The following is a 26,632-nucleotide window of genomic DNA, read 5'->3' as shown; positions in this document are numbered from 1 at the left end:
GTGACTATTCAGTTTCAAGGAGGAGACAGACATCTATAGAAAGTGGAAAGAGAATGACAAAAGCTCAGCTGCTTCATATCTTAGAGGATGAATGAAGGCAATTGTTCTGCTTGCTTGGAGGAGGGAGGCACTCGTACCGCCCAGGACAGGAACTTCTGTTTAGGAAGTGTGTTTCAACTTTGACAAAACTGCAACACAAGCCGAGCAGAGCAAGTGGCATGCTTGTACTGGCTCCAGCGTTGGAGCCCCCAGGAAGAACTGCCATCACCGTCACGCAAACTCCATGCTGAGGACAGGAAAGTCCATTCTCTAGAAAAGAGATCTGAACACTGTTTGCCTGAGAAAGATGGTTGATAGATGGCCTATTGTTTAAGACAGCCAAATATATTATCTATTCCATTCCCCTGTAAGAATGATTATGTGGTGGGGTGGCATACCAGCCAGTGACTTCACTCTTCTAAAATCTATGCCTTATCCCTTTACTCCCAACCCTGGTGATATTTCTCCATCTTTTTTTTTTTTTTTTTTTTTTTTTTTCTGAGACAGATTTTCTCTGTGAAGCCTTGGCTGTCCTGGAACTCTGCAGACCAAGCTAGCTTCAAACTATAGAAATCCACCTGCCTCTGCCTCTGCCTCTGCCTCTGCCTCTGCCTCTCCAGTGCTGGGGTTAAAGGTATGCACCACCACCACCTGCCTAACAGTTCTCCTTTTTAAAAGGCTCCTTTCAAATGTGCTGTGCAAAGAAAGAACTAGATCTACATATTTATTGAATTGAGAGACTTGTGGTTGCAAAAGTTACTGTCTGAGTCTTTGATCAGCTCTGCCTCAGGGGTGTAGTCTTACCAGGCTACAGAGGAAGATGATGCAGCCAGCCTTGATGAGACCTGATAGGCTAGGGTCAGATAGAAAGGGAGGAGGACCTCCCCTATCAGTGGACTAGGGGAGGGGCCTAGTGGGAGAAGAGGGAGGATGGGGGACTTGGAGGAGACAAGGGAAGGAGCTGGAGTGGGGATAGAAAATGAATAAATTGTAATAAATAAATATATTAATAAAATTTAAAAAATTTAAAAAAAGTTACTGCCTGAGAAGTAGGGACTGAGAAGCAGGAAGTGGTTAGGAGCAAGATTATGTCCAAGACACAGAAGAACTTTTTTCTCCAGCCAGGCACTACCTTCTATAGTTCTCTCAATGGCACCCCTCCCCCCTCCGTATACTGCCACTTGTTAAGTTTCAAACCCAGGAAGAACAGCTAAGGTACCTATTAATTCAGGTTCCCACAGCAGTCTTCAGTTACCCGTTACGGGGTTGGCTGGTATAGCCAGCCCTCTACCCTGAACTCTCCAGCACAGGGCTGGCCTGCCCTTCATCTAGAGGCTCCTTCTTATATATTCCAGACATTTTGCTTTGGTTTCCTAGTGGCTGCCCTTGATTCCTCCTTCCCACCTTTCCCTTCCCCTCTCTCTCTCCCCACATGGCCCAGCTCAGTTGGTCATGCCTACTCTGGACTCTCATAGCTGTCTGACTCTGGCTTTGCTTTCCCACGTATCAATAATAAACTTTCTCCTACACCATGCCTAGGAGCAGTTATGTCCTTTACTTTCTGCTTTATTTCTTTTATTTCATCCACCACTAGCTGGGGCCAACTGTCCAACATGAGCCCATGGGAGACATTTTATGTGCAAATCACCACATTGTCTAAGATTCTTACTAACCCTACAACCCTAGGTATTGTTATTATTCTCGTTTGACAGGTAGGGAAACTGAGATGCAGAGAAACTAATTTTGAAGATCACACCTCAAGTAAGTGGTAGTATTAGGATGAACTCAGGCAGTGAGACATAAGCTCTTTTGCACTTCTGTTCTAAATCACTATGACCTGTATATGACTTCAAGATCACGGAACAGCCATCCTGGTTCTGTTTACCACACAAACATTTTAATACACTTCTTGAAAAGAGAAGTGTTCAAACTGCACAAGAGAATTTCACAAACTTGGCATATCCTAGGAATTCCCTGTAGTGCTTAATCAAAACTTCCTCTTCTGGGAGATCTGAATTCAACATTTCTACCTTGAAATCTGGACTGGTAGCAAGTATGAGGGTTGTAGTTCAGTCTAAGGGCTTCTGAGCTGGACAGATTCCATTTTGCTTTGCTCGCCTGCAGTTCTTAGTTTTGAAGAGTTGTGTCCCTCCTTGAGCATAAGTTTCCCTATCTGACAAGTGTAGCCAATGAGTTAGTTATTGAGTTAAACACAAAGTGCTTAGGGCTATACCCGCTGCACAGCAAGAGAAAACGGTGATAGTAACAGTGGTTCTGTCCAGGCAGTCCAGATTTCTTAAAGGCTCCCGAGATTATGGTAGGTAGTTTGGAAGGGTTGCAACATAAAGTTTAGGGCATAAGGTTGAAATGGAATTTCTGATAAACAAATTTAAAAAAATAAAATAACAGCATAAGTATCTCCCAAGTATTGCATGGGAGATACTAAACTTCTTTTTGCTATTTTTGTTAGTCTGAAATCCCAAATTACGAAGCTGCCTTATGGTTGTCAACTCCAGGCGTCAAAGCCTTAACACCCAGTCTGTCCCTGCGCAAGTGGAACCATGACCTGAGGGGTGGCTTATTCCCTAGTCCCGCCCACGCAGTAGTAGCAGCACCCGGGGCAGCTCCGCCCTGCCTGTCCCTCCTGGAGCTGAGGGCGGGTTCCAGAAACTATTTCAGGCGGGGCTGCGGGGCGGTGTGGAGGCGCTTCCTCCTCCCACAGAACGTGCCCTGGCAAGGCCAGAAAGCCGCTCGCCATGTCAGCTGCAGAGGCGGGGGATGTTTTCCACAGAGCCAGGGGCAGGACCCTGGACGCATTTTCCTCAGGTATTGCTTGGCTCTTCGCCCGGGAAGGGGGACTCCAGAGCTGCAGAACCTTCCGCGCGGGGAACCTTCCGGTCGCGGGCGCGCACTGCCAGCCGGACCCCTTCGCGGGTTGCGCACCGCACCGCACGGGGGACCAATGTGTGGGTCCCTCGCAGTGCTGGTTCTTCACTGGCCTTGACCTGACCTTGCAAACAGCAAACAAAACAAAACAAAAAACGGAAGTCGGGCGGAGCTGGCAGAGAAGTGAATAACTGCTTGGGCTCTGCCGTGGGACCAGTTTTCCGACTTCCTCAGTTTCCTCATCTGTAGAACCCGACCACAACGAGCTTATGGGAGGCACCTGACAAGCGAGGGATGCGTGTCAGAGGTTGTTACAGTGGAAAGATTGTATTTTATATCCGGCTGTTTATTGTAACAGTAGAGGGGGAAGGCAGGCTGGGTCCGGGTAGCGTTCCTGGACTTTGGTCTTAGATAATCTGGCCCTCTATCTGGTCTCAAAGGGAGCGTTAGCACATTCAGAATATTACTGTAACCCAGGGTGGAACATATGCTAGGTGTTAAGATAATGCTGGGCTAGAGCTGCTCAGAAGGAACGCGATTGGTTCCTGTTCCCCTCTGTTCAGTTGGGAACTTAGGGGTCAGTTTCTCTCAAGCTGTTAGTTTAGAACCACAGGAAAGTTTATCTTTCTTGACTCATGTTTACCCTTTCTTACTCAGTTCTCATGCCTCTAATTTGCTTGAACTGCTCTGAAAAAGAAGCAGGCCGGTTCCAAACCCTGGAGGACCTTGGCACCTGTTCTCCTCTTTCACAGCCCGTTGGGACTGGGAAGTCTGGCTCCTTCTCAACCTTCACATCCTCATTTCCTCAGACTTACTCTGGCTATAGCCAAAGAAGATTAACACTACAATTCTCTGCTAGGCCTTTGGTTCTTTTCCCTCTTTACAATTCAAGATTCTGCACAGGTTGTGCACAGCCAAAAATCCACTTGTGGACTGGGGAAAAAAATCTGCGGTATATTTCTGCAAATTTAATGTGTGTGTGTGTGTGTGTGTGTGTGTGTTTAACCCTATATGTTTTTGAGATGCATCCGTATTACTGTAAGTAGTTCTCCTTACTTCCTTCTGGGCAATGGCCCATTGATTAAGTACATGTGTTGTATAGTTTGTTAATTGAGATGCTGAGTCTTCTCCAATTTGGTGTCTTCTCTGCTTCTCCAGATTTCTTTTCCCACAGTGCTCTAGGAGAGTGACTGCTGTGGACTCGCAGCAATGAACTACTTGCCCCGTTCCTTAGAAAGGCAGAAGAGCTGGGAAAGGAGGAGCCTCAGCCAATGGGAAGTTCCCACAGGAGATGGGGGTAGGGGGGACGACAAACACCTGCATATTTATTCCTGTACTTGATGCCCTTTCAGGGTTCCCTTTTGCAAGCTCTATCCCTCTCCTGAAGACCCTGCTTTTCTCAACAATCTTTATTTTCTCAGACTTTTTTTTTCAAAAATTGAGGTATCTGAGTGACAGTGGCTCTGTATTTTGGCTGCTAAAATGTCCCCTCATAGTTTCTTTATATTCATCCCATCCCATCTCTTTGAACATGACACAGGAGTTTTTCTAATTTTAATATGTTAACTATTTCTTCTTTGATCCTGACTGGTACAATGATCTTAGTTCTTTGCTTTTCATTCTGTTAACAGTGTTGTAATAAGCCTTTTCATAAAACTGCCTTCTGCAGACACGTGGGAGAATTTCTCCAGGAGCAAGGTTTATAGGGTATAAGCATATCCAGATTTACCAGGTATCATCACATTACCTTCCAGAAGGGCTGTATCTGTTTGTGTTCCTTCTAGCAGTCAGGAGTGTTTCCTACTATAGGCTTCTTTCTAGTCTGAGAAATACCATGTTTCATTTACACACTCTAGTAAGTTGTGAAGAATAGAGAAGGAAAGGGCGAATAGAGAAGGAAAGTTCTCAGCCTTAGAACTGTGGCACAAAATAGTAATCCTTGGCTCCTGATGGCCATTGCAGTGGGAGGAGTCAGGACTGTAAGTACAATCCATGCTTGTTGGGGGCAGGCCATTCACTGACATCAGAGAGTAAGTAAAGAATCATATTTCATGAAATAGACTTGAGATAATCTTCTGAACACTGGACGTGTGTGCAGTGCAGTAGGGAGTAAATAGTGGTGCCTTAGGATTTGGGGACATTATTCTGAAGGGAACAGTGTACCATAGTGGATGTTCCTGTGCATTGACTGTACTGTGTGTGTGTGTGTTTCTTAGCATGTTTTTAATATTTAAATGAATGTAGCATACACAGAAGATTCAAGAACCGAAACAGCCAGAGTTTCTGAAAAAGCCAGCAGCCAGTCTTGGCACCAACGTTTAACAGGAAGGCTCAGGCAGGGAGGCCTGTTGTGTCAGATGTCACAGGTATGTACATGGATATACTCCCAAGTGCTTCTAGGTGCTGCTGTCTCAGACTCTCCCAGGGCAGTCCAGTTACTTTGGGAAGTAGAGCCTTAGGTTGAGATCTCACACGACCATCAAAGGAGTTCAGTTAACTCAAGCAGCTGTTCCTAGTTTACACTGTGGTCATCATCTGGAATTAGCTACCTGTCCCTGACCAGAGGTGATGTCTGAGAGACAGAGCTTCTGTTTCTCCAGGAGTTTGATAAGTGAGTCTCAGTCTCAACCATCCATTCCTTGTTAACATAATCTGCCCTGCTCTGCTGACGAGGTATGTAAACGTCTCACCTGAGAAAGCTCACATTCCTAAGGCATGTTCAGATACTCATTTTAATTAGGCAAATTGGTAATTATAGTTCCTTGACACATAACCTAATTAGGCCTTCTTTCTGCTAGCGTGTAACTTTCTTCAGTGGTTTACCGAATTTGTTCTGAGGGAATTCTGAAAGGGAGAAATTAGGACATAGGTGCTTTTTAAAATTGTGTTTAAGGGCTGGCAAGATGGCTCAGAGGGTTAAGATGTTTGCCACCAAGACTGACAACCTGAGTTTAATTATGGGAGCCCACGTGGTAGGAGAAGACAAACTGCCATAGGTTGTTCTCTGACCTCAGGTATGCACTGTGGCATGTGCAAAATAAATAGTAAAATTGGATTTCATTGTTCTGGGGTCAGAATTTACTTTTCCTCAGTTTTTTTTTGTTTTTTTTTTTTTTTTTTTCCTATCAGGATATTTCCACCTTCTTTGGTAACTTTCTTTAAAAGGTTGGTTGGGGGCTGGAGGGATTGCTCAGGAGTTAAGAACACTTCCAATATGCTGGAGGACCTGGCTTCAATTCCCAATACCCAGGTCAGGTAGCTTATAACCACCCTTAACTCCAGATCTAGGGGATCTGGTACTCTCCTCACAGACACCCAGACACACATACTCACACAGGTAAGCACACACATAGAAATAAAAAAATAAAAAATTTAAAGGAGTACATTTACAAAATAAATAAATAAAGGATTGTCTTTCTGAACACTTTGCACTTCTGCAGCTGCCTTGTAGGAACTGAGGGGTTTTGTTAATTTTGGACATTTCTCAGTTTTCCCTGTAAATCCTCTCACTGGAGAAAATAAGTGGGTTCTCAGTAGAAATAATCAAATTTAAACAGTTGTAACAGGGCAGGAGATGAAGTGAGTGCTTCAGTTGTGCCTTTTCATTTAGCACAAATTAGTTCCTTCTTATTTGAAGAGGGATCTGTTCAATAAAAGCTGTGGGAATAGATAGATTTGGCCCAACAGCCTAAATCAATACGGAGTTTAATCGAAGCAGCTGAACTCTGGTTGGTTGTGGAAGGCCCTGTGGTGATAACTGAGCTAGAAGCAATTAACTAGTAAGCTGTAACTCAGTGACTGTTGAATAAGTGATTGTAGCCAGTTAAATTGTTTCCTATTCTTTGCTTCTGCTTTCTGTTACTCACTTAAATGCTACCTGGCCTGATGCTGCAGCTCTTACTGCTGGCTCTAAGAGCTGCTTACTCACAAGACATTTTTGCTTTGTTTGGCTTTGATCAAATAACTGAACTAAATTCAGTTGGCCAAAGGAAGTTCCCTCTTAATAGTTCCTGTGACTAAATAGGAATGTTGGTCCTTTTTCACTCTCATTGTAATTACCAGCTTAGTGCATATTTACATCTTTAAAAAGATCACACTTTTCAAAAAAACTAATCTTTAAAAAATGTATTTATTCCCTTTACATTCCAACCATAGCCGCCCCCCCTTCCTGGTCCCACTGTCCTTCCCTTTTCCCTGTATCTACCCCTCCCCCCACTTACCCATCCCAGTACAACAAGTTGTATCAGGACTGAGGCACCCCTGCCAAGGGGAAGTGATCAAAAAGCATTCGAGAGAGTCCCTGTCAGAGACAGCCCCTGCTCCCCTTACTAGAGAACCCACATGAAAACCAAGCTGTCTATCAGGTACATATGTGTAGGGGGCCTAGGTCCAGTCCACACATGGTTCTGGGTTGGTGCTTGAGTCTCCTCAAGCCTACCCGGGCCCAGGTTAGTTAGCTCTGTTGATCTTGAGGAGCTTCTGTTTCTTCTGGGTCCTTCTATCCTCCCTCCCACTCTTCCACAATGCTCCCTGTCCTCTGCCCAATGTTTGGCTGTGAGTCTCAGCATCTGCTTCAGTCTGTTGCTGAGTGGAGCCTCTCAGAGGACAGCTATGCTAGGCCAAAAAACCCAATTTTTAAATGAATTGTTTTGTTTGTATATTTGATCTAGGCTGTAGCCCAGGCTGATCTGGAACTAATGAGCCTTCTGCCTCAGTCTCCCTAGTACTGGCCTTACTGGTGGGTGCCACCATAACCTGGTAGTGTTTTTATTTTTAAAAGTTTTATTGGGAACTCGTTTACCAAAACATCCATTCCTACTGTGCTCACAGCTTGCTTTCAATAAAGTTCCAGAGTGATGCAGGAACGTGGTAGTTTAAAGCATCATTGTCTCCACCCACAGTCTGTAAGTGTCCCCACTCCTGCCTGTCACAGGCAGCTACTGTGTTCTTGGACAAATATGTCTTATTTGGACAGCTCCTGTGAATGGAGTTACATGTGGCCTTTCCTGGTTGGCTTCTCCTTAGAATGTTACAGAAGCTCAACCACACTGTAGCAAGTAGCTAGTGCCTTGCCTCCTTTTACTGCATCACATTTCATTATGTAAATAACCAAATTTATGCGTCCTTTCATTGATAAATATCTAGATTTTTTATATTGATTCATATTCATTAAGGCATTTTTTTTAAATGAGTAGCTATTATGAACAGACTATACAAGTCTTCCTGTATTTTTATTTCTTTTCAGCAGATGCATACATAGGAATTTCTGGGTCATGCGGTAGCTATACTTAACATTTTGAGAAGCTGCCATTTTACCTCCTTACCAGTGGTGCCTATGGGGTTCAGTTTCTCTGCCTCGTTGCAGTGCTTGCTATCTGTCTGATTGTAGCCATCCAGATGACTGTAGGGTGAGCTCTCGTAGTAGTTTGTGTTTTCCTAATGGCTGATTATATTAGTCATTCTTGGTGCTGGGACAAAACACCAAGCAAAAGCAACTCAAGGAAGAAAGCTTTACTCTGGCTCACAGTTGGAGAGGTCTACTTCTTCAGGGCAGGGATAGGGCAGGGATAGGGCGGTGAAAGGGGATGTCACGAGTGTGAGGCAGCTGCTTGTATTGCTGCTTGTATTGTGTTCAGGAAGCAGAGGGAGATGGATGATGCATATATATGCTCAGCTCTCTCCCCTTTCTTCAGTCTGGGTCTCTAGTCCATTGAATGGTGTCACCCACATTCAGCGTTGCTCTTTCCTCATCAGTTAAACCTTTCTGGAAACACCCTCATAGACACACGACCAGAGGTATGTCTCCAAGGCAATTTATTAAATCCAATGCAGTGGATTAGCCACAACGAATTGTATTGGATGCTCTTTTGTGTACTTACTGTTCACTGGTAGATCTCAGAAGAGGTACTAAGATTATTAGCCATTTTAGAATTGTGTTCTCATTTTGTAACTGAGCCAAAAGAGTTCTTGTTTCTGGACCAGGCCCCCTTTTTATTGAAGGTATGATGCACAAATACCTCATTCCATCCTGTGAATTGTCTTCCAAATTGAGGTGTTCAGTTATGATGAGCTTTTTTTTTAAAATCATGTCATACCTGCAAAACATTTCTTTGCCTAAGTTGCAGATCACAAACTTAATCCAATATTTAATATATATTATGGTAAGAGCTCTTACATTTAGGGCAAGGAGTGTTTCTTTCTAAGTTTATAGCAAGCCAGTGAAACGGTTTAGTGGGTAAAACATTCACCATGAAACCTTGGTGAAAGTGCTTGACCTGAACATATAAATGGGCCTGGTGTGACTTTATTGCATAAGTACTAACAAAGGAATCCTTTCCAGTTTGCATGTATCCCCACCTCTACCCCATTGACATGTGGTCAGTTAAAAATCACTTGAGAAGCACCCTATATGGGGGATTCTTAGGTTCATACTCTTTCTTTTTGACACTTGTCTCCCCAACACCCAATTCGATGTTTTATTTTTACCAGCTCACTTTAGTCTCTCCTCCAAACTTTCACCCTTATTAGAGACACATGCAGAGCTGTAAACAACTCTTCATGTTCCTCAGCTTTGCACATTTCCTTCAAGCAGGCAGCTTCAAAATAAGGAGCAGCACCAGCAGACTGGGGAGAAGTCGCAGGAAACATGCAGTGAGCATTCAAGAGCACCAGGGCCAGGTGCGGAGATGTGCAGAGTGTAGGAGGTGAAGTGTTGCCCAGGGCTGAGCCACTGGCTGATGATACTGTCTTTTGCAGAAGGTTTCCAGAATGCTGGCCAGACCTTCCAGGCTGGATGTCTGTTGAGAATACAATCTTCTTACAGAGGAGGCTGACAGACAACTTTTATGTCTGTGCACCGCCCACATTTTAGCTTTGCCAAGTGCTTCAGTGAAGCAGGGGCATTGATGCAGGGCTGGGGCCATAGCAGACTATAGCAGCCTAGGAAGTCCTGGCTCTTTGCCCCAGCCAACTTTGCACAGGTGAGTCAGACACCCAGGGATTGAATGACCACACTCTGCATAGCCTTCTTTAAGAAAAGGAAAAACAAAACAAAAAACAAATTTTCTTTCCCTGCTGAAGCCACCTGTCCTCATTTATAAAATGGGGGCAGAGCTTGGATCTACTGCCTTAAGATACAGCTGTGATCACATACACATTGACTTTGGTTTGTGCTGGCTTCCTGTATCTAGGGGCACCAAGGCATTTCATGGACAGAGGGTTTTGGTGACCAGCCCCTTACCTTTGCTGCCAGGTGACCTAGGACCAGAGCAAGGTTTTCACCTGTCCAGGCTGCTCTCCAGGGCTTTCCAGCTCATTTGTTGACCTGAAGCTGAGATATCATTAGAGGTCTTTTTATTGTCTGTCCCTTCTCTGTTCAAATTATCCCTGCTCTTGTGCATTCATCCTTGGAGGCACACTGACTTAGTCCACTGTTCTGCTACCCAGTTGCCACCACAAGCACACTGGCCACTCCCAACTCACATTTGAGCAGTTCCAACAAACTCCTATTCACTCTCGACCTGCAGTCTTCTTGGTGACCACTTTGGAAACCTTTGGTTTGTTTGTTTTGTTTTGTTCCTGTTGTTTGCAGTATTGGGGTAAAATCTACAGCTTCCACATGTTAGACTGGTACTTTTCCATGGGGCTATAGCACTAGCCCTGTGGCAGACTGCCTCAAACAGGCTTAGGGTCTGTCACCCCAGCCTAGGTTTTCTGTCTCTCTCCCTTGTGCTTTCTCCTTTAGGTTGTAGTTGAAGAAGCCTGTGTTGCTCATCTTTTTACAAATTAGACCCCAACATTTGCTTTAACTCATTCTTTTCCATGATGTCACTTAGGGTAGTTCGCAATGCACTTTCTTCATATGATTCTACTGTTTTTTCCTACCTCTGGACACTAGCAGTTGGTCAAGCACACTCAGCAGTCATATTATGATGTGTAAATTGATGGATTCCTGTTTGTGTTTCTGCCCCACATACTGTGCATTCCCTAGACAAACAACAACAACAAAACCAAACTGAAACCAAGGTATTAGGCAAAGCACTAATACCCCTCAGGCCCACACCAGACAGCTGTGCAGTGTGTACTGCTCAGAAGCATCTGCAGGATGAAGTTTTCCCGTCTGACAGGTGCCTCAGCAGGAAGAATGGTTACCTTCTCTCTGTATTCAAGGACTCTGCCCAGCAGGTGCCTGAGGGATACATCTGCCCAGAAAAGGCACCACTTCCAGGTCTCCCTCAAGCTCAGATGAGTCAGCAACTGCCAGCCTCTTGGTAGGGAAACAGGGACATGGGCAAAGGTATAGGCAACACCTACCCAAAACAGGCATCCCAAAATGGTTCCAGACGGTCCTGGAGATATCTTCCTATTCTGTAACTTGTCTAAGAACTGCTGGCCAAAGCCATCGTGTGAGCCACCTGGCCAAGAAGTCCTCACCCATCTGCTGCCTTGTCTCCAAAGAGTTTGGCAGGTCTTCCCTCTCGAGTGCTAAGTGTGTGAGCCAAGCCATGACTCAGAAGTCTTTGTGTCTCAAAATTATTTTTTTGTTTTTAGTGCATTTGAACTGAAAATTGGGTGAATTCTCTCTGGTGCCTAGGACAAGTAATTTGGCAATTCTGCAGATTGCTGTTATGTTAATCCTTTGGGGAGAGGAGAACAATTCTTAAAGGACACTTTAAAATACAGCACAGCTCACCCTTTTTAGGTGTGTGGTTGGTGCCTTTTATCACGCGCACAGAGTTGTGTAAGTGTTGCTCTAGTTCACTTTAGATCCCCACCACCCTGAAAAGGAACCTGCACCCTCATGGCAGTCACCAGCCCCCAGGGCTGAGTAGCTGTTATGGAAGGACACCATCACCTGCCACATTCAGCCTGGCCATTATGATGGGACTATTGTTAGACTAGAAAGAGTCCCAGAGTAGTGAATATTATTTAGCAACCATTTTCCCCCACTAAAATAAGATTAGTCCCCCGAGAAGAAAAAGGATTTGCTGAAGACATTTAGATTGCAATTCACCGTGCAGATTGCTGCCGGGAGGAGCTACAAAAAAAATTGTATTTTGCTGGCATTTGCTCTTTAGCTTAACACTCTCTGGGCAGCTGTAAGACTTTCCTGTCTTTGCTGTTTTGTAACCAACACAGTATCCATGATATGAGAAAGGTAAAGATTTTGGGACAAACCATGTAGATACTTATTCTAAAATGACTCTGATGGTGACCATGGTAACTATGGGTGGCTCACACTGGTCCATTTGTGCTGAGCCTAGCTGGGATGCTATTCGTGTTAACTAACTCCAGGTGAGGAGATTGAGCCCCAGCGAGGGCAAGGAGCTTGAATGTGTATAGCTGGTAAATGGATTGGGGCAAAAACTCTTGAAACTCAGATTCTGGGCTATGTAGACCAGGTAAGGGGAGGTCATGGTGTGGTGTCACCCCAGCCTCTGATATGCCATGGGGCCATTTGCTTTATCCTTTCCTGTAGTGTGACCCTCCCAGCACCTTGCTGTGCACTGTGCTTTGGGACTCTCCTAATTCCACATGAGATCCTCATCAACTTGGTATCAGATAACAGCCCCCCCCCTTTTTTTAAATTTTTATCCACCTTCCCTGCTTCCTGTTCTGTGAGGCCCTAGGCAGTCTGGCATTGCACCTCAGAGTTGTGCCCTGATCAAATGGTCCATCCTGCTTCAGCCATCTGTAATCTGGGTCACAGGTGTGTACCGTCATGTGTAATCATGCTCACCTCTTGTGTGTTTGAAAGAAGGGAGCCAGAGTGGCATCTATCAGGAGAAGCAGGCAGGCCCTGTGGAGGCAGCAGCTGGGCTGGCTGAGATAGAAGGAATTTCATCAGAAAGAGTCTTGAGAGGGAGTCAGGTGCAGTGCTGGAAGTAGGAGCTGGGCTGGCTAGGGTAAATGATATTTCTCAGTAGGAAGAGTTGACAGGCCTGTGTATTGGATATCAGCAGTATGCTAAGCTCCTACTGACAGGGGTCCAGTAGCACCACTAGGATAGTTAAGATTGATTAGCTTGAAAGGCTCTAGAATCACCACAGAGACAGGCCTCTGAGGTATTAACCACATTAGATTGATTGAGATAGGAAGACCTGTCTGTGGGAAGCATGGCAGGCTGGGTTATCACATTGAATACAAAGGAGAAATTAGCTGAACAGTAGCATTTGTTACTGTCTGCTTCCTGACTGTAGATACAATGTGACTGGCTGCCTTAAGCCTCTGCCACAGTGACTCCCCTGCCATGATGAGATGTGCCCTCAGACAGTGATCCATGATAAACCCTTCTTTCTTTAAGTTATTTTGGTCAGGTGCTTTATCACAGCACCAACAAAAGTCACTAAAACGACCCACATTTCTCAGTGCAACATCCAAAGATGTCTCTAGACATTTTATGTTAAAATGTCAAAAATCATACTGGTCTATTGAGGGTAGTCTGATTGGACCTGCAGTAGATACATCTGGAAAAGCCTCATCCTAGTTCCCCCAGTGTTAGAGTGAGCCAGGGCCAGTGACATCTCCACTTACCCCTACGCTGTGTGTTTGCTACATGCCAGCCTCAAGACTGGCCAAGTGACACGTGTGTTCTGGAGAAGCAGGCATGGGCCCACCATTGAGAAGAGTCAGCATCTCTGCACCGGATGGGGGAATGAGAGAGGGAGTTTGGCACTGCACAGTAGCAGCTACTGCCTGGGTGAGCTGGAGTAGGGATTTTGCAGAGCTGCCCTTGAAGCCCTGTTTCAATTGGAGCAGCAGAGAGCTAGCTGACCCAGGGAGGTAGTGGTAGAAGACTGGAAGGCTCCGGCAGGTGATGCTGTAGAAAAACAATGTTGCAGCTTGGTTGACTGTGTGAACTCAAGTGAGGATCAAAGACTGGGGGACTGGAGTGATGGTAGCAGAATTTAGAGCACCTGGGGGGAGGAGGTAGGAGGAATGAAATACATGAATGGTAAGTGAAATGCATGTTTTGTAGGAATGTTAAATTTAAGGTACTGAATCAAAACTGGACATTCCCAGAAAAAAAATCTACCTACTGTGCTCGGCTCACTTTAAAGTTAATTCTTTGGCTGTCTAGTCACATGTTATTTTGAGTTTGCTAAATTAACAGGAGCCAACACCTTGAATTCTTATACCTTTGTTCCTGGTAATGATGTGAGGTGACTGCCTGAAGCCTCTTAACAGCACTGCTCACCGGGTCTCATGCGCTTTGCTGTGTTTAAGCGAACTCCTTTTAGAACGTGTGGTGGTTTGAATGAAAATGGCCTCCATAGGCACAGAAGGAGTGGTGCTCTTGTTGAGGTGGTGTGTCCCTAGGGGATTGAGGCTTCAAATGACCAAGCTTGGCCCTGACTCTCTCTCTTCCTGCTGCCTGAGGATCAGGATGTAGAATGCTCATCTACCTCTCCAGCTCCATGTTCCCTTGCACACCACCATGCTTCCCTCCGTGATGACATGTACTAAATCTCTGAACAGTAAGCAGCCCCCAATGAAGCTTTATAAGAGTTGCCATGGTCACAGTGTTTCTTCACAGCAATAGCAATCCTAAGATTAGAAATATGTCCTTTTCCCCCTCGGTAAGTTAAGAGATCTGTTTATCAGTGTATTCTACCTTCATTTATTTGAGGATCTTTTTAAAGTAACATATCATGAGTGCATTAATAATAATAATAATAATAATAATACTGTAGAGATGGCACAGTGGTTAAGAGCACTGGCTGCATTGAAGCAGGACATTCGCCCCAAGCATGGTTGGATACCATAAAAAGCTAAAATGTTACGCTCAGGATGCGAGGCTAAGCACTGCACTCAGGGTCAGCCGCTTTGGACCCAGAGAAGAGCATGTCTGGTTGCATGCAGGTTGATGCCCCAGGTCCCGCCTCTGAGAAAAAGGTATCGGACGGGTCTGATGCTCTTTGGGTGGATGACACCTAAATGAACAATTTATTTCTAATATCAGAGATCAGACCTCTACTCTTGCCTGATGCGTCTAAAACAAAAAGGGGGAACTGTAGAGAGCTGCGTAATGCCGCGCCTTAAAGATGGAGCTGGTTTCCGCCTTCCACCTTCCCGATGGTGAGTGCTCTCTGTCACGAACAATTCCACATTTGGCTAAGGCTGAAGATCTGGCCTGCTTCCATGTATGTGGACCTATCTGCATTGCCCACGTGGCACGCCTGGGTTGGCTACCCAGAGGCTATTTAAGCTGTGGGCTGGCTTTCCCCAGGGTCCGAGGATTGTTCAAGGTTCCTGAATAAACTGCATTGAAAAAAAAAAAAAAGAGCACTGGCTGCTCTTTGAGAGGACCTGGGTTCAATTCTCAGCACCCACATAACAGCTCAAAAATGTCTGTAATTCCTTTCCCAGGGATCCAACACTCATACATATATGCATGCAGTCAAAAGACTAATGTACATACAATAAAAATAAATAAATTATTAAAAATAATAGTATTAGACATTAATGACGCAATGACACTTCTTAGCCTTTTGCTAGTCATGGGATAAGAATAGTGGTTTATTTGCTTTGGAGATTGCATTTATTATAATAGTCAGTAACTAGCAAGCAATAGCAAAAAAATCTATGATGTTTGTAATTTTTAATATATACTAAAAGTCAGCTTCCACAAACAATTGACAAATAAGCCCCAAAGGTGATAAAAGTGAGCAAGAGGAAATATATTGGCAGAAACAGGTCCAAGAAGACATTTACTTTGAGAAAGTACAAACTGTAAAGAGAATTGCAATTTGAATGGCTGTTTTTTCAGCAGGATTTAGCACATAAACAGTTTCATAGAAAAGCTTAATAAGGAAGTAGCATGTGAATTCCTACAGCTTAAGATTCATCCCTTGCACTAGCCTTGCACTTGATTAAATAGCTGAAAAAATTCCAGAGGCTTTTTTTCTGTGTGTAGTTTATTATCACCTGAGATTCACTATTAATCCCTCAATTTTGCAAGATGGTTGCCATGATAGTCTCTTACCAGGCAGAAAAAGTTAGACTTAGCCAGAACTTGTAAGTCTATATGCAATAGATGAATTGGATTGGTAAAGAAAAAGTTTTTAAAAAAAATGTTTTTAAATTAAAAGTTTGACTTAGAAATCAGTGGCAACCTTGAGACATGGGCATGTGGCTTCTCTAATCTCACCTGTGTGACACCTCACAGCTTGAACCAGCTTGTGCTCCTTGTACAGTTTCTGGATCTTCTCTTTCTCACCTTGAGCCAAACAGAAGGGTTTTCATAGATTGGAGCCAGGTGGTGAATTGGCCATGTGTGGGGTAGAGCATGTTGAAAGATCACACAGTTGCAGCCAATGCTTGGTATGTGTCATGTGAGCACAGTGTGGCCAGATTTTTCAAGAGAATTCAGAAAACTGGGCACACATATGTATATCATGAATTTAAAATGTTGGCAACAGACTTCAAATTTTGTAAACAGTGTGTGGGTCCAACAGAACACATCTGCTAGTCAGCTCTTGAGTTTGGCATGTCTGGAGGAGATCACCAATTAATAGCCTCAGAAGCTGGGTGTCTGGGCAGCAGCCGAACCCTGAGTCAATCCCATACTGTTGGCAGAGACTATGGGCATCACAGACTCCTGGGAGAAAGTACTGGTTTTTGCCAGACTTATTTTTATGCATTCATTTCATTTCCTGAGTCACTCCATCTGAAGAAAACTTTGGAGACAAAGATGTCTCTTTGGAGACCAACAACTTTTGGGCAGACAGGAGCCCCTTGCAGATTTGTGCATCTCTCCAGCCAGAGATACTCAGCAGCTCTCAGACAGAAGGTGTGACCTGTGTGATCCTGAACTCAAGTCCTGAAAGCACTAGCTAACTCTCAGTATCACCGTGGCTGAATAAAAAGTTGGTTAATCATCATTTAGAAACTTCTCTGGCTAAGCTTTCCAGCATTCTGTGGATGGGCCAAAATACATGAGCTTAACTCAGGTCAGAACCAGAAAGTGAGTAGCAAGCCTGATGTCAATCGGGCTGCGTGTATGGAAAGCTAGGCATGGGTCTTGCTTGCTTGCTTGTTTTCATTTTTTGAGGCAGTATCTTATATAGCGCAGGCTGCCCTTGAACTCCTGTGTAGCTGAGCCTGACTTTTAATGCCACATCCCGGTGCAGGAATTACAGGTATATGCCACCACCTAGTCCTGGGCTTTATATTAGTCTATGCCTCCTGGAATTCTTACCTTGTGGGATTATGATCCCCTGTCCTTGGTATTGGATGAACTAGCAACTTCCTTATGATAAAGAGCTCCCCAGAAGCAATGGTGGGAAGAGAGGGGATAGCACATCTATGGTTGTGTCATGTACAGTTATAACATACCATTACTAACAGTCCTTTCTTCTGATGACTTTGTTAACACAAGTTCTCATGCTGTGAGCTTCCAAATAACCAAGGATGCCCCCCCCCCCAGTACAGCTAGCTAAAAACTCTTTAAGCTCAGTTGCCACAGAGCAGGCTCTGTGGAGCTTGGAGGCAGAAACTTTCTCATTAGTTTTCAGCTGAGAACTCCAAACTGGCCAGTTGTTTGGCCACTCCAAACAGTAACCCTGTTTGCTGCTTATGAGGGGCAATGAGCACAGGGCAGACTGAGCCTAATTCTCAACCCCCAGGAACTACAAGATAATAGATAAAGTGCTGTGTTTCTGGTAACTTGCTACTTAGTAGTAGCTAGCTAATGAATTTGTTAAAGAGTGGGCTAGAGAGATGGTCCAGTAGATAAAGCAATCTCTATAAAGTGTGAAGACCTGAGTCTGGGTCCCAAAATCCCATATAAACCTGGTGCATGTGTCTAGTCACAGCACTTCTATAGAAGGATAGGAGGCAGAGACAGGAGAATCCTCAGAAGTCCCTGCCTGCCTAGCCTGGTTTATGGAACAGATAAACAACAGAGACCCTGCCTGAAAGTAGAAGGCAAGGATGATACTTGAGCTTGTCCTTTGACCTCCACACGTACACACACAAAGGAACACACGCACGCACACACACACACATATACACTCTTACTCATCATTTGAACATGAGATAAAAAACTTACATTAATTATGGACATTTTTATTCATGACAATCTTATGTGTTTCAATTAAATAAATGAGTTTTATTATGCATTAACACTAAATACTTTGTAGACATGTCCAGAGCTTTGTGCCAAGAACGCGTATGGACTATATGGCTTTGTTTTGGTGCCATCTGGGTCAGATCTGAGACTTTATTTTAATCAGCACATTGTGTTCTTTTGCTTATTTCACACATACTTAGTCTCCAAGTTTGACCATGGTTTCATCAAAGTCATCAGTTAGGCCTCCTGACTGCATTCTCCGACAAGAAAATCACACCTTTCTCTATGCTGCTGTGTGACTGAGTGGTTCACAGGTCCTTGCTTATGGCTGTTCTCATTGCATGTCACCATGTCATACACGAGCTGAGATGTTAGAACCAGGTCTAGTGAGACAACTGAGTGAGAAAATGTGCTTGCCTCCAAGTCTAATGACCCAAGTTCAATTCCTGAGACCCACACTGTGGAAGGAAAAAGCTGATTCTCAAAGATTGTCCTCTGACCTTTACATACATGCTCACATGTTCCTCTTCCAATAATAAATAAGTAAGCAAAATATAATAAAGTTTTAGGACTCACTAAATATTTCTTCAACTAAGCTTTTACCATTCAAATAACCATGAGTTAATGCTTCTAACAACATCTCAATCATTTGATTTTACCAACAAAGACTCAGGAGGCAGATGCTGGGGTGAAAGTGTGCAAGTTCAGAGAGGCAGAGAAAGCACCCAGCTGACCTTCCTCCTTTGCTGACATCCCAGAAGGAAGCTCTTCTTCTCCATTGTCTCAGAAACTCCTCAAACTCAATGTTCCTCCCTTCTACTTCCTGTGAATCTCTCTATGCACCCTCCTGACTTCCTTTTCCTCTCTGTTTTTTTCCTATGTTCACTCCATGTCAACTGGGTGCTTGTTCTGCCTCTTGACCTATAGTTGATTTTATTTAGTCCTGTTTACAGAAAGTGAATGGATTAAAGTTGTGTGCTAGGGCTGAGCCACCCAACAACTAGAAACAGGTTTTTAATAAACAACATAATCTTGGGGTTCACAGAGTGATCAAATGTCCTAAAAGGAGTTAATTTTTAAAAGCAGTTTAAAATGTGATAATTAGATTGTTATGGACAATACTGAGAAATGTTTAGGACCAAGTACCTAAGCTAAATAAAGTCAGACACCCCCTTCCCCTCCAAAAAAGAGCAGAAAAATATACAACTATCCAACAACCCCAAATACTATAGTTAAAACAAAAAAATCCTCCTCAGAGTGGCGTTTCAGCTTTGGGAAACTAAGTCTCTTGGTATCTGCTCCTTACCCAGAACACCGGAGTCACTTTCCATCCACATTCCTTGGCTGGTTGCAGGCCAGCTCCGCTTAGGTATCAGTGGGCATGCAGGCAGTAAGGGAGCCGATGACTCTATCCCACTGTGTCTTGCCCTCTCTCTGCTGATATTGCTGGGCCCCAGCTCATTACCATGAGCCCAGCAGAGCCCTCTTAATCATGCACAGCATTCACTGTTGCCTACGTCTCCTCTTCCTCCTTTCTCGAGCCTCCATTTCCTGGCAATTCTCCTTAAATAGAATTGGCAGGCATTTACCCTCTTAAGTGTCTAAGACAATCTCTTTAAGAAAAGTTACTGGGAAATGTGGTCTCTACATGTGTGTTTTTCAGTAATGGCAGAAGCTCAGTTAGATTATCTCGGGCCATCTTTAGCTCACTTAGAACCTCTTGGATATATGACCTGAGGTCTTTGTGGCCATTAGTTAAATCATTTGAATGTACAAACAGCGATAGCTTTTAGCAGTGAAAAGGCTTAGAATACTATCACACTGCCTGAGCTCCATAACTGTGACTGTCTGCCTAATGTTTCCACCAACATATTTGAAGAATGTCTGGGTTTATGATTTTCTTTGTTCTGTTATTTAAAAGCTTCAGTAAAGTGTTTCCATATTGGAAAATGGAATTTGGAGTAACCCAAACCTGTGTTCCCAGGGCACGGTCTCATATTTGGCTCCAGAATAAGCTCTCTTATCCCCTTTGAGGAGAAAGCTGTGTTTTGTATCAACAAGTTGAATCTATTTTGTGTTTCATCATTATAAAATTGATACTCTTAAGTTTTTACTAAATAAATGTGTAATAAAAGATTTATTTTAATAGCTCTAAGGAGTATTGACTTTTTTGAGGCTTTTGACTTTGTCATAGGAAACCACTTGTTAAAATGTTTGCTGCAGGGAACTATTTTTGAACTGTGTCATAGTAGGTTGATTTATTCTGTGACCTTGGGTGCCAATCACCTCCTGGATCTGCTTCTGATTAATTTATATGTTTTAAATAGCTCTGCAGAGGGTCTCAGAAATTGGAACATAGCTAAAAGCGATCAGTAGCACACAAAGGTTACTATTGAAATAATAAAAATATTACTAACAGTTAACTTTAGAACCATGAAGCAGAATCTGGTAGGGTTTTGTTTGTTTGTTTGGTTGGTTGGTTGGTTGGTTTATGAGATAAGTTCAGCTTTCCAGAAGGAATCTCTCTCCTTGACTCTTGTCTCTCCAGTCTGATTTATAGTTATCTATTGCCACACACACACACACACACACACACACACACACACACACACAATTACCTTGAAACTCAGCAGTGAGTAGCAGCAAGCTTGTATTGTCATAGAATGCTATTGCGGGTTCTGCTGCCACAGACTCCTGAGCCTCCAGCTAAGGCTATGTATGCTCTTATTCAAAAGCTCAGTAGCAGACATCTCTCTCCCTGGCCCACTCACATGGTCATTGGCAGGGTGTAATTCTTCCTGGGATGTTGGCCGTGCTCTTTCTTATGTTCCTTACCACATCGGCCACTCCCTGGGGCAGTTTACAATATGACAGTTTTGTTTTGTTTTCCTCTGAGACAAAGTCTCTCTATGTAGCCCCTGGCAGACCTGGAATTTGTCTGAGCACTACAATTAAAGGCATGCACCACTGTGCCCAGCTTGATATGACAGCTTTTGACTATGTAGCAAAGAGAGAAGGAAGAAGATGAGCATGATCTTCTTCCAGCCTTTATCTGAAGGGAAATACGGCTAATTGTATTCTGTTCATTGGCCGCAGGTGCAGTCTCTACTCAACGAGTGCATATTATTGGCTAGTATCTTTGGAAACCACCTTAGTCTTTTTCTTACCAACAATAAGGGATGAATGAATGTGTTGAATCCTTCAGTAGCATTTGCTCTCTGTCCTGTACAGCAAGATGTGCATCAGAGTCCCAGCCATTCCTTGTTTGCAGTGAGCTAAGGTTGGTTGTGGTTGAACTTAACAGCCACGATGTAGATCAGGACTAAGGTTAACAAGCAGGTGCCCTTTGTTCTATAAATTTTGTGACTTTTATAATAATGTGTTATAGTCCTGAAATTTACCAACAGTCGATACTGATTTTTCTCACTACCCTCACATAAAGGTTGAGGTGATAGGTCTGTTAATTTGTTTGACTGTGATAGTTATTTCACCTTTTGTATGTATTACAAGACATTGTACTTTGTGTGTGTGTGTGTGTGTGTATGTGTGTGTTTGTGTTTTGTCAGTTCTACCTCAGTTAAACTGGGAAAAAAAAATCTCTTCCCATGTTCAGTATCAGTGTGTTGACCCCCAGTTCATGCTGCCTTTGAATTCTTAGCATTGTTTTTCTCTTTCCTTTCCTTTTCCTTTTTTCTTTCACATTGATGTACTCATTTCAAGACTTTATTCCTGGCACCACATCTCCCACCAGATAGCCAGAGCTTTGAGCGCCAAGTTTTATAATTAAAATTCTCTTGCATTCCCCCAAAACAGCACAAATGGTGCCATTAAGCCTGGAAGAAAAGATTCGTAAGCACTTTACCTAGTAATTTAAATATAATGCTCTGGCAGCATCAGTTTGGGTATTTTTAATTCCAATTAGGACACTATTACTGAACATTAATATCTTCTGCACTATGCTCCGTTGTGGTCTCTGGTTCATTTTGGATATCTAATTTTTAAACAAACAGCTTAGATACATGGTGATAGCAACCCACATGGTTTTCCATGGCCTTTGGGAATCATCAGTCCCCAGCATAATTAGTGTAAATCAAAATCCTCTAGATAGTGACAGGAAAACGGTATGTTTGGACAGCAACTTATCAAAATGACCTACTTAATTTAAGAAAAATATTGTTTCTACTTGCATGGTAACCTAGATGCTTTCATTGACAGATTTAATATCACATTACTCCTTCCTTTTTTATTTTTTCCATAGAAAAAGAAAGGGAATGGAAAGGCCCATTCTACTTCATTCAAGGTGCAGACCCCCAGTTTGGGCTGATGAAGGCCTGGTCCACTGGGGATTGTGACAATGGCGGTGATGAGTGGGGGCAGGAGATCCTTCTCACTGAACAAGCTGTTGAAGCCATCAACAAGCTGAACCCCAAACCCAAATTCTTTGTTCTTTGTGGCGACCTTATCCATGCCATGCCAGGTAAGCCTGGGGTTGTCATGGAAGGGAGGGGGGTCGCTTTTTTTCTTGAGCTAATCCTGACCAGGTATAGGCAGGAAAAAATAGATTTTGCTCCAGAGACAACTCTGTTTGGTATTGTTCCTACTCTTCAAGGTGACTGTGATATTATTGAATATCAGAAAATGCATACTCACTTTTTATTTAGAATTTGGAGAGATTAATTACAGTAATTAGGCCGTGTCACAATTCTAATGATCCAAGTTTAGTAGGAAAACACACCTCCTGTGTCACCTTGCTATATTTCCAGGGACAAATATTATGACATCCAAACATCATATCTATAACTGTAATCTGGTCCCTTCCTTTGTTGCTTCTCTTTTTAAAAATTTTAATTTATTTTATTTTATATGTATGGGTGTTTTGCCTTCATGTATGTATGTTCACCATGTGTGGGCAGTACCTACACAAACCAGAAGAGGCATCAGATCCTCTAAAACTGGAGTTCCAGACCCTTGTGAGTCACTGTGTGGGTGCTGGGTATTGAACCTAGGTCCTCTGTAAGAGCAGCAAGTGCTCTTAATCACTGGGCCATCTCTCTGACCCTACCTTTACTTGTTCCACTTTTATTTTCCCATGTTTGTTGTTCTTTAGGTATAGTTGGACTCAGGGACTCAAAAGTTGTTATTTTGAACTTGATCTGTCTGTCGCTCAGTACGCCTTCCTCCTAGCTGACTTCATTTGCATCCAGGCTGTCTAAATAGTGTTTATCTATATAGTGTCTGTAAACCTAGGGAGTTTTAGGTGTTGTACAGAAATCACAATAGAAACAGTGGCCTGTTCTGGGTAACCCCATCAGAGCCACAGACCACATTTACTAGACTCACACGGGCCCAAAGCCAGGTTGTGAGATTAGCTCCTCCTCAGTCACACGATCTGAAGAATAGGATGGTTTCCCTAAAGGAAAGTAAGATGCTGGCCCTTAAGCATCTCTGCTCGTGTGGCCCACCTACTCCCTTACTTTGTATTTTCATGGTTTATATTACTTTGCCTACAGGAGGAGAAGGGGAAGGTGGGAGGGAAGAGGAAGGAGCAAGTGATGAGCTGCAGTAGGAAGAAGTGCTTGGATAAACAAGTAGCAGATACTTGTTTATCAGGAACTTGTTTAGCAGGAACTCTCTTCCTTTTCCTTGACATCCTCACTCAGTATCCTTCTGTCTCAGACAGGTCCACAAGCCCAGTGATCAGATGTAGGCAGTGTGAAGTGGTCATTCCTACTAGAGAAGCAGAGTTAGTGTCCATGGTCCTTCCCTACCCCTGTCTTTGCTTAGTGTAACAGAAATGACTTGAAGACCAGTGTAGAAAACAAACAGTGTCTAGGACTATTTGCATTTGTCAAACTTTACTTGTAAGCTAGACGTATTAACTGCTCTAGAAGCTGAGACACTTTACAAAGGCTGGGTACATTTCACTTATCCATACTCAGCTTGTGTATCCAGAGCTAACCCCGAATGAAGATGTAAAAATGGGAAAGGGGGCAGCTGGAACTGTTTTCTTTTCTTTCTTTCTTTCTTTCTTTCTTTCTTTCTTTCTTTCTTTCTTTCTTTCTTTCACATGTTTTCTTCTTTACTTTTTATTTATTACAATTTATTCACTTTATATCACAGCTGTAGCCCCCTCCCTTACCCTCTCCCAACCTGCCCTCCCTTCTTTTTCTCCTCCCATGTCTCCCCACCCAGTCCACTGATTGGGGAGGACCTCCTCCCCTTCTATCTGACCCTAGTCTATCAGGTATTATCAGGACTGGCTGCATTGTCTTCCTCTGTGGCCTGGTAAGGCTGCTCCCCTCAGGGGGAGGTGATCAAAGAGCCAGCCATTGAGTTCATGTCAGAGACAGCCCCTGTTCCCCTTACTAGGGTACCCACTTGGATACTGAGCTGCCATGGGCTATATCTGTGCAGGGGTTCTAGGTTGTCTCCGTGAATGGCCTTTTGTTGGAATATCAGTCTCAGACAACACCCCTGGGCCAAGATATTTTGGTTCTGTTGCTCTCCTTAAGGAGCTCCTGTTCCCTCCATGTCTTTCTATCATTCCCTTCTTTCATAAGAGTCCCTGTACTCTGCCCAAAGTTTAGCTATAAGTCTCAGCATCTGCTTTAATACCTTGGTGGTAGAGTCTTTCAGAGGCCCTCTGTGGTAGGCTCCTGTCCTGGTCCTGTTTTATCCTCCTTCTGATGCCTATCCTGTTTGCCTTTCTGAATGAGAATTGAGCATCTTACCCAGGGTCCTCCTTCTTGCTTAGCTTCTTTAGGTGTGCAGATTTTAGTATGATTATCCTATATTTCACCTTACACCTATCAGAATGGCTAAGATAAAAAGCTCAAGTGACAACACATGCTGAAGAGGATGTGGAGAAAGGGGAACCCTCCTCCATTGCTGGTGGGAATGTAGACTTGTACAACCACTTTGGAAGTCAATCTGGGGCTTTTTCAGAAAACTAGGAATAGTGCTACCTAAGATCTAGCTATACCACTCCTAGGCATATATCCAAAAGAGGCTCAAATATACAACAAGGACATTTGCTCAACCATGTTCATAACAGTTTTATTCGTAATAGCCAGAATTTGGAAACAACCCAGAAGTCCCTCAGCTGAGGCATGGATGCAGAAATTGTGGTACATTTACATAATGGAATACTGCTCAGCAATTAACAACAAGGAAATTTGCAGGCAAATGGTGGGATCTAGAAAAGATCATCCTTAGTGAGGTATCCCAGAAGCAGAAAGAAACACATAGTATATAATCACTTATAAGTGGAACTGTTTTCTTTAAAATTCATGGAGAACAACAGGCAGGGTGAGCTCTCAGGAGTGTCCTCATGCCTGTTCACTGGTGTCTTAGACAAAGTCCTTCATGTGGCCATGTTTGCACTGATGACTCCTCCAAGTAGGGCCCATGGATATACCTTGTAGAAACACCTGTCCTGGACTGAGCCTGTAAAAGAGTGGCAGGAAGAAAGAACAGAAGACAGTCACCTCAGTTAGTATCTAGGAGCCTGGGCCGCCAGCTCCCTGCACCTTGTGATGAAGTAGCTCCTGACATAGTAAGGCAAACCGAGGGGGTGTGCTCAGTGACCCAGCGCATACTGCTGTTTCCCAGTGCTATGCTTTGCAGTTAGCCGCTGTCTTCAAATGACATGGCCCCACGTACCATCAGCTTGGTACTGTTGCTCTGGACCACATAGTGGCAAAGGTCTGCTTCTATTGACCCATGAACATAGATTACAGAATTAGCATTTTTCTGTCCAGTGGCTTCAGGGTCTCCTGAGGCTTCCTGGAATTACATAATATCTTGTGTGTGTTTACCAACTTGTTCTGAATTAAGTTAATATATTCAGCCACATTTCAAAATCAAATGTAAAATAAAAGCTTTTCTTGCAATTATGTTACTTTTAAAATAGAATATAGTGAACACAAATAACTGAAAAGAAACACTTTTATGATCATTCCTAACTCTTAGTCAGAAGACCTTAAAAGTGGGAACCTGCAAACTTGTGAACATGCACTATACAGTATATTCAATGCAACTAGACCAGCATGTATAATCCCTCTGAATATTCGGGCTGTTTCCAGGGGTTTAAGCTGTGCCAGATAGACTTTAACTGTTTGTGAATATTTTGTCTGAGATTAAGCAGAACATTTTAAAGCTGGTTACATTTTTTAACATGCAATAAGTTTCTCCCCTCATTTAGTGCATCCACCAGGGCTGACTAGAAAAGTAATTATTTGCTTTGACTGCTTAGCACATTGTTAATGACTAAATGCATATATTAATGAGCAAATAAAATCAGAAAGTTTGCTTTTAATTCTACTATAAATAGTATCTTGGGTCAAGTAGATATTAACTCAAAATAAAAGAACTTTCCAAATAATGAGTTTTTTAATGAAAGTAATAATGTCCGTTTTCATTGTAACTATCTGTTGTAATATTCATTCATCCACAAATATTCGTTGAATGCAGAATAAATGCCAGTTCCAACACTGGTCACTGTGGGTATAATAGTGCTGAGAGTCAGCAGGGGAGACAGATTCGGAGGTGGTGGAGTCACTGGTGCCAAGGCCCCAGCATGATTTTGGGCAAACGTGTCTTCATTTTACAGGTTAAGAAAACCTGTGTGGTTTT

At 43.4% G+C, this 26,632-nt stretch overlaps 1 protein-coding gene across 4 annotated transcripts in view; it reads left to right on the top strand.

Annotated features, from left to right (window-relative positions):
• Positions 1-2,701: 2,701 nt before the first annotated feature.
• The window catches only part of Cpped1 (calcineurin like phosphoesterase domain containing 1), a 113,106-nt gene continuing 89,175 nt past the window's right edge, over positions 2,702-26,632 (top strand). The window contains exons 1-2 of one of the 4 annotated variants that reach the window (XM_060364200.1): positions 2,702-2,865; positions 22,257-22,475. In XM_060364200.1, the coding sequence (XP_060220183.1) occupies positions 2,796-2,865; positions 22,257-22,475 (289 nt within the window). In that variant the 5' untranslated portion in view covers positions 2,702-2,795. Of the gene's footprint in view, positions 2,866-3,090; positions 3,233-22,256; positions 22,476-26,632 lie in introns of those variants that run through there. The other 3 variants (XM_021658821.2, XM_021658823.2, XM_060364199.1) reach the window with 3 other exon arrangements.

This window comes from Meriones unguiculatus, chromosome 11, assembly GCF_030254825.1.
Source record: "Meriones unguiculatus strain TT.TT164.6M chromosome 11, Bangor_MerUng_6.1, whole genome shotgun sequence".
In the NCBI taxonomy this organism is placed as follows: domain Eukaryota; kingdom Metazoa; phylum Chordata; class Mammalia; order Rodentia; family Muridae; genus Meriones; species Meriones unguiculatus.
This window is presented reverse-complemented; position numbering and strand designations above follow the sequence as displayed.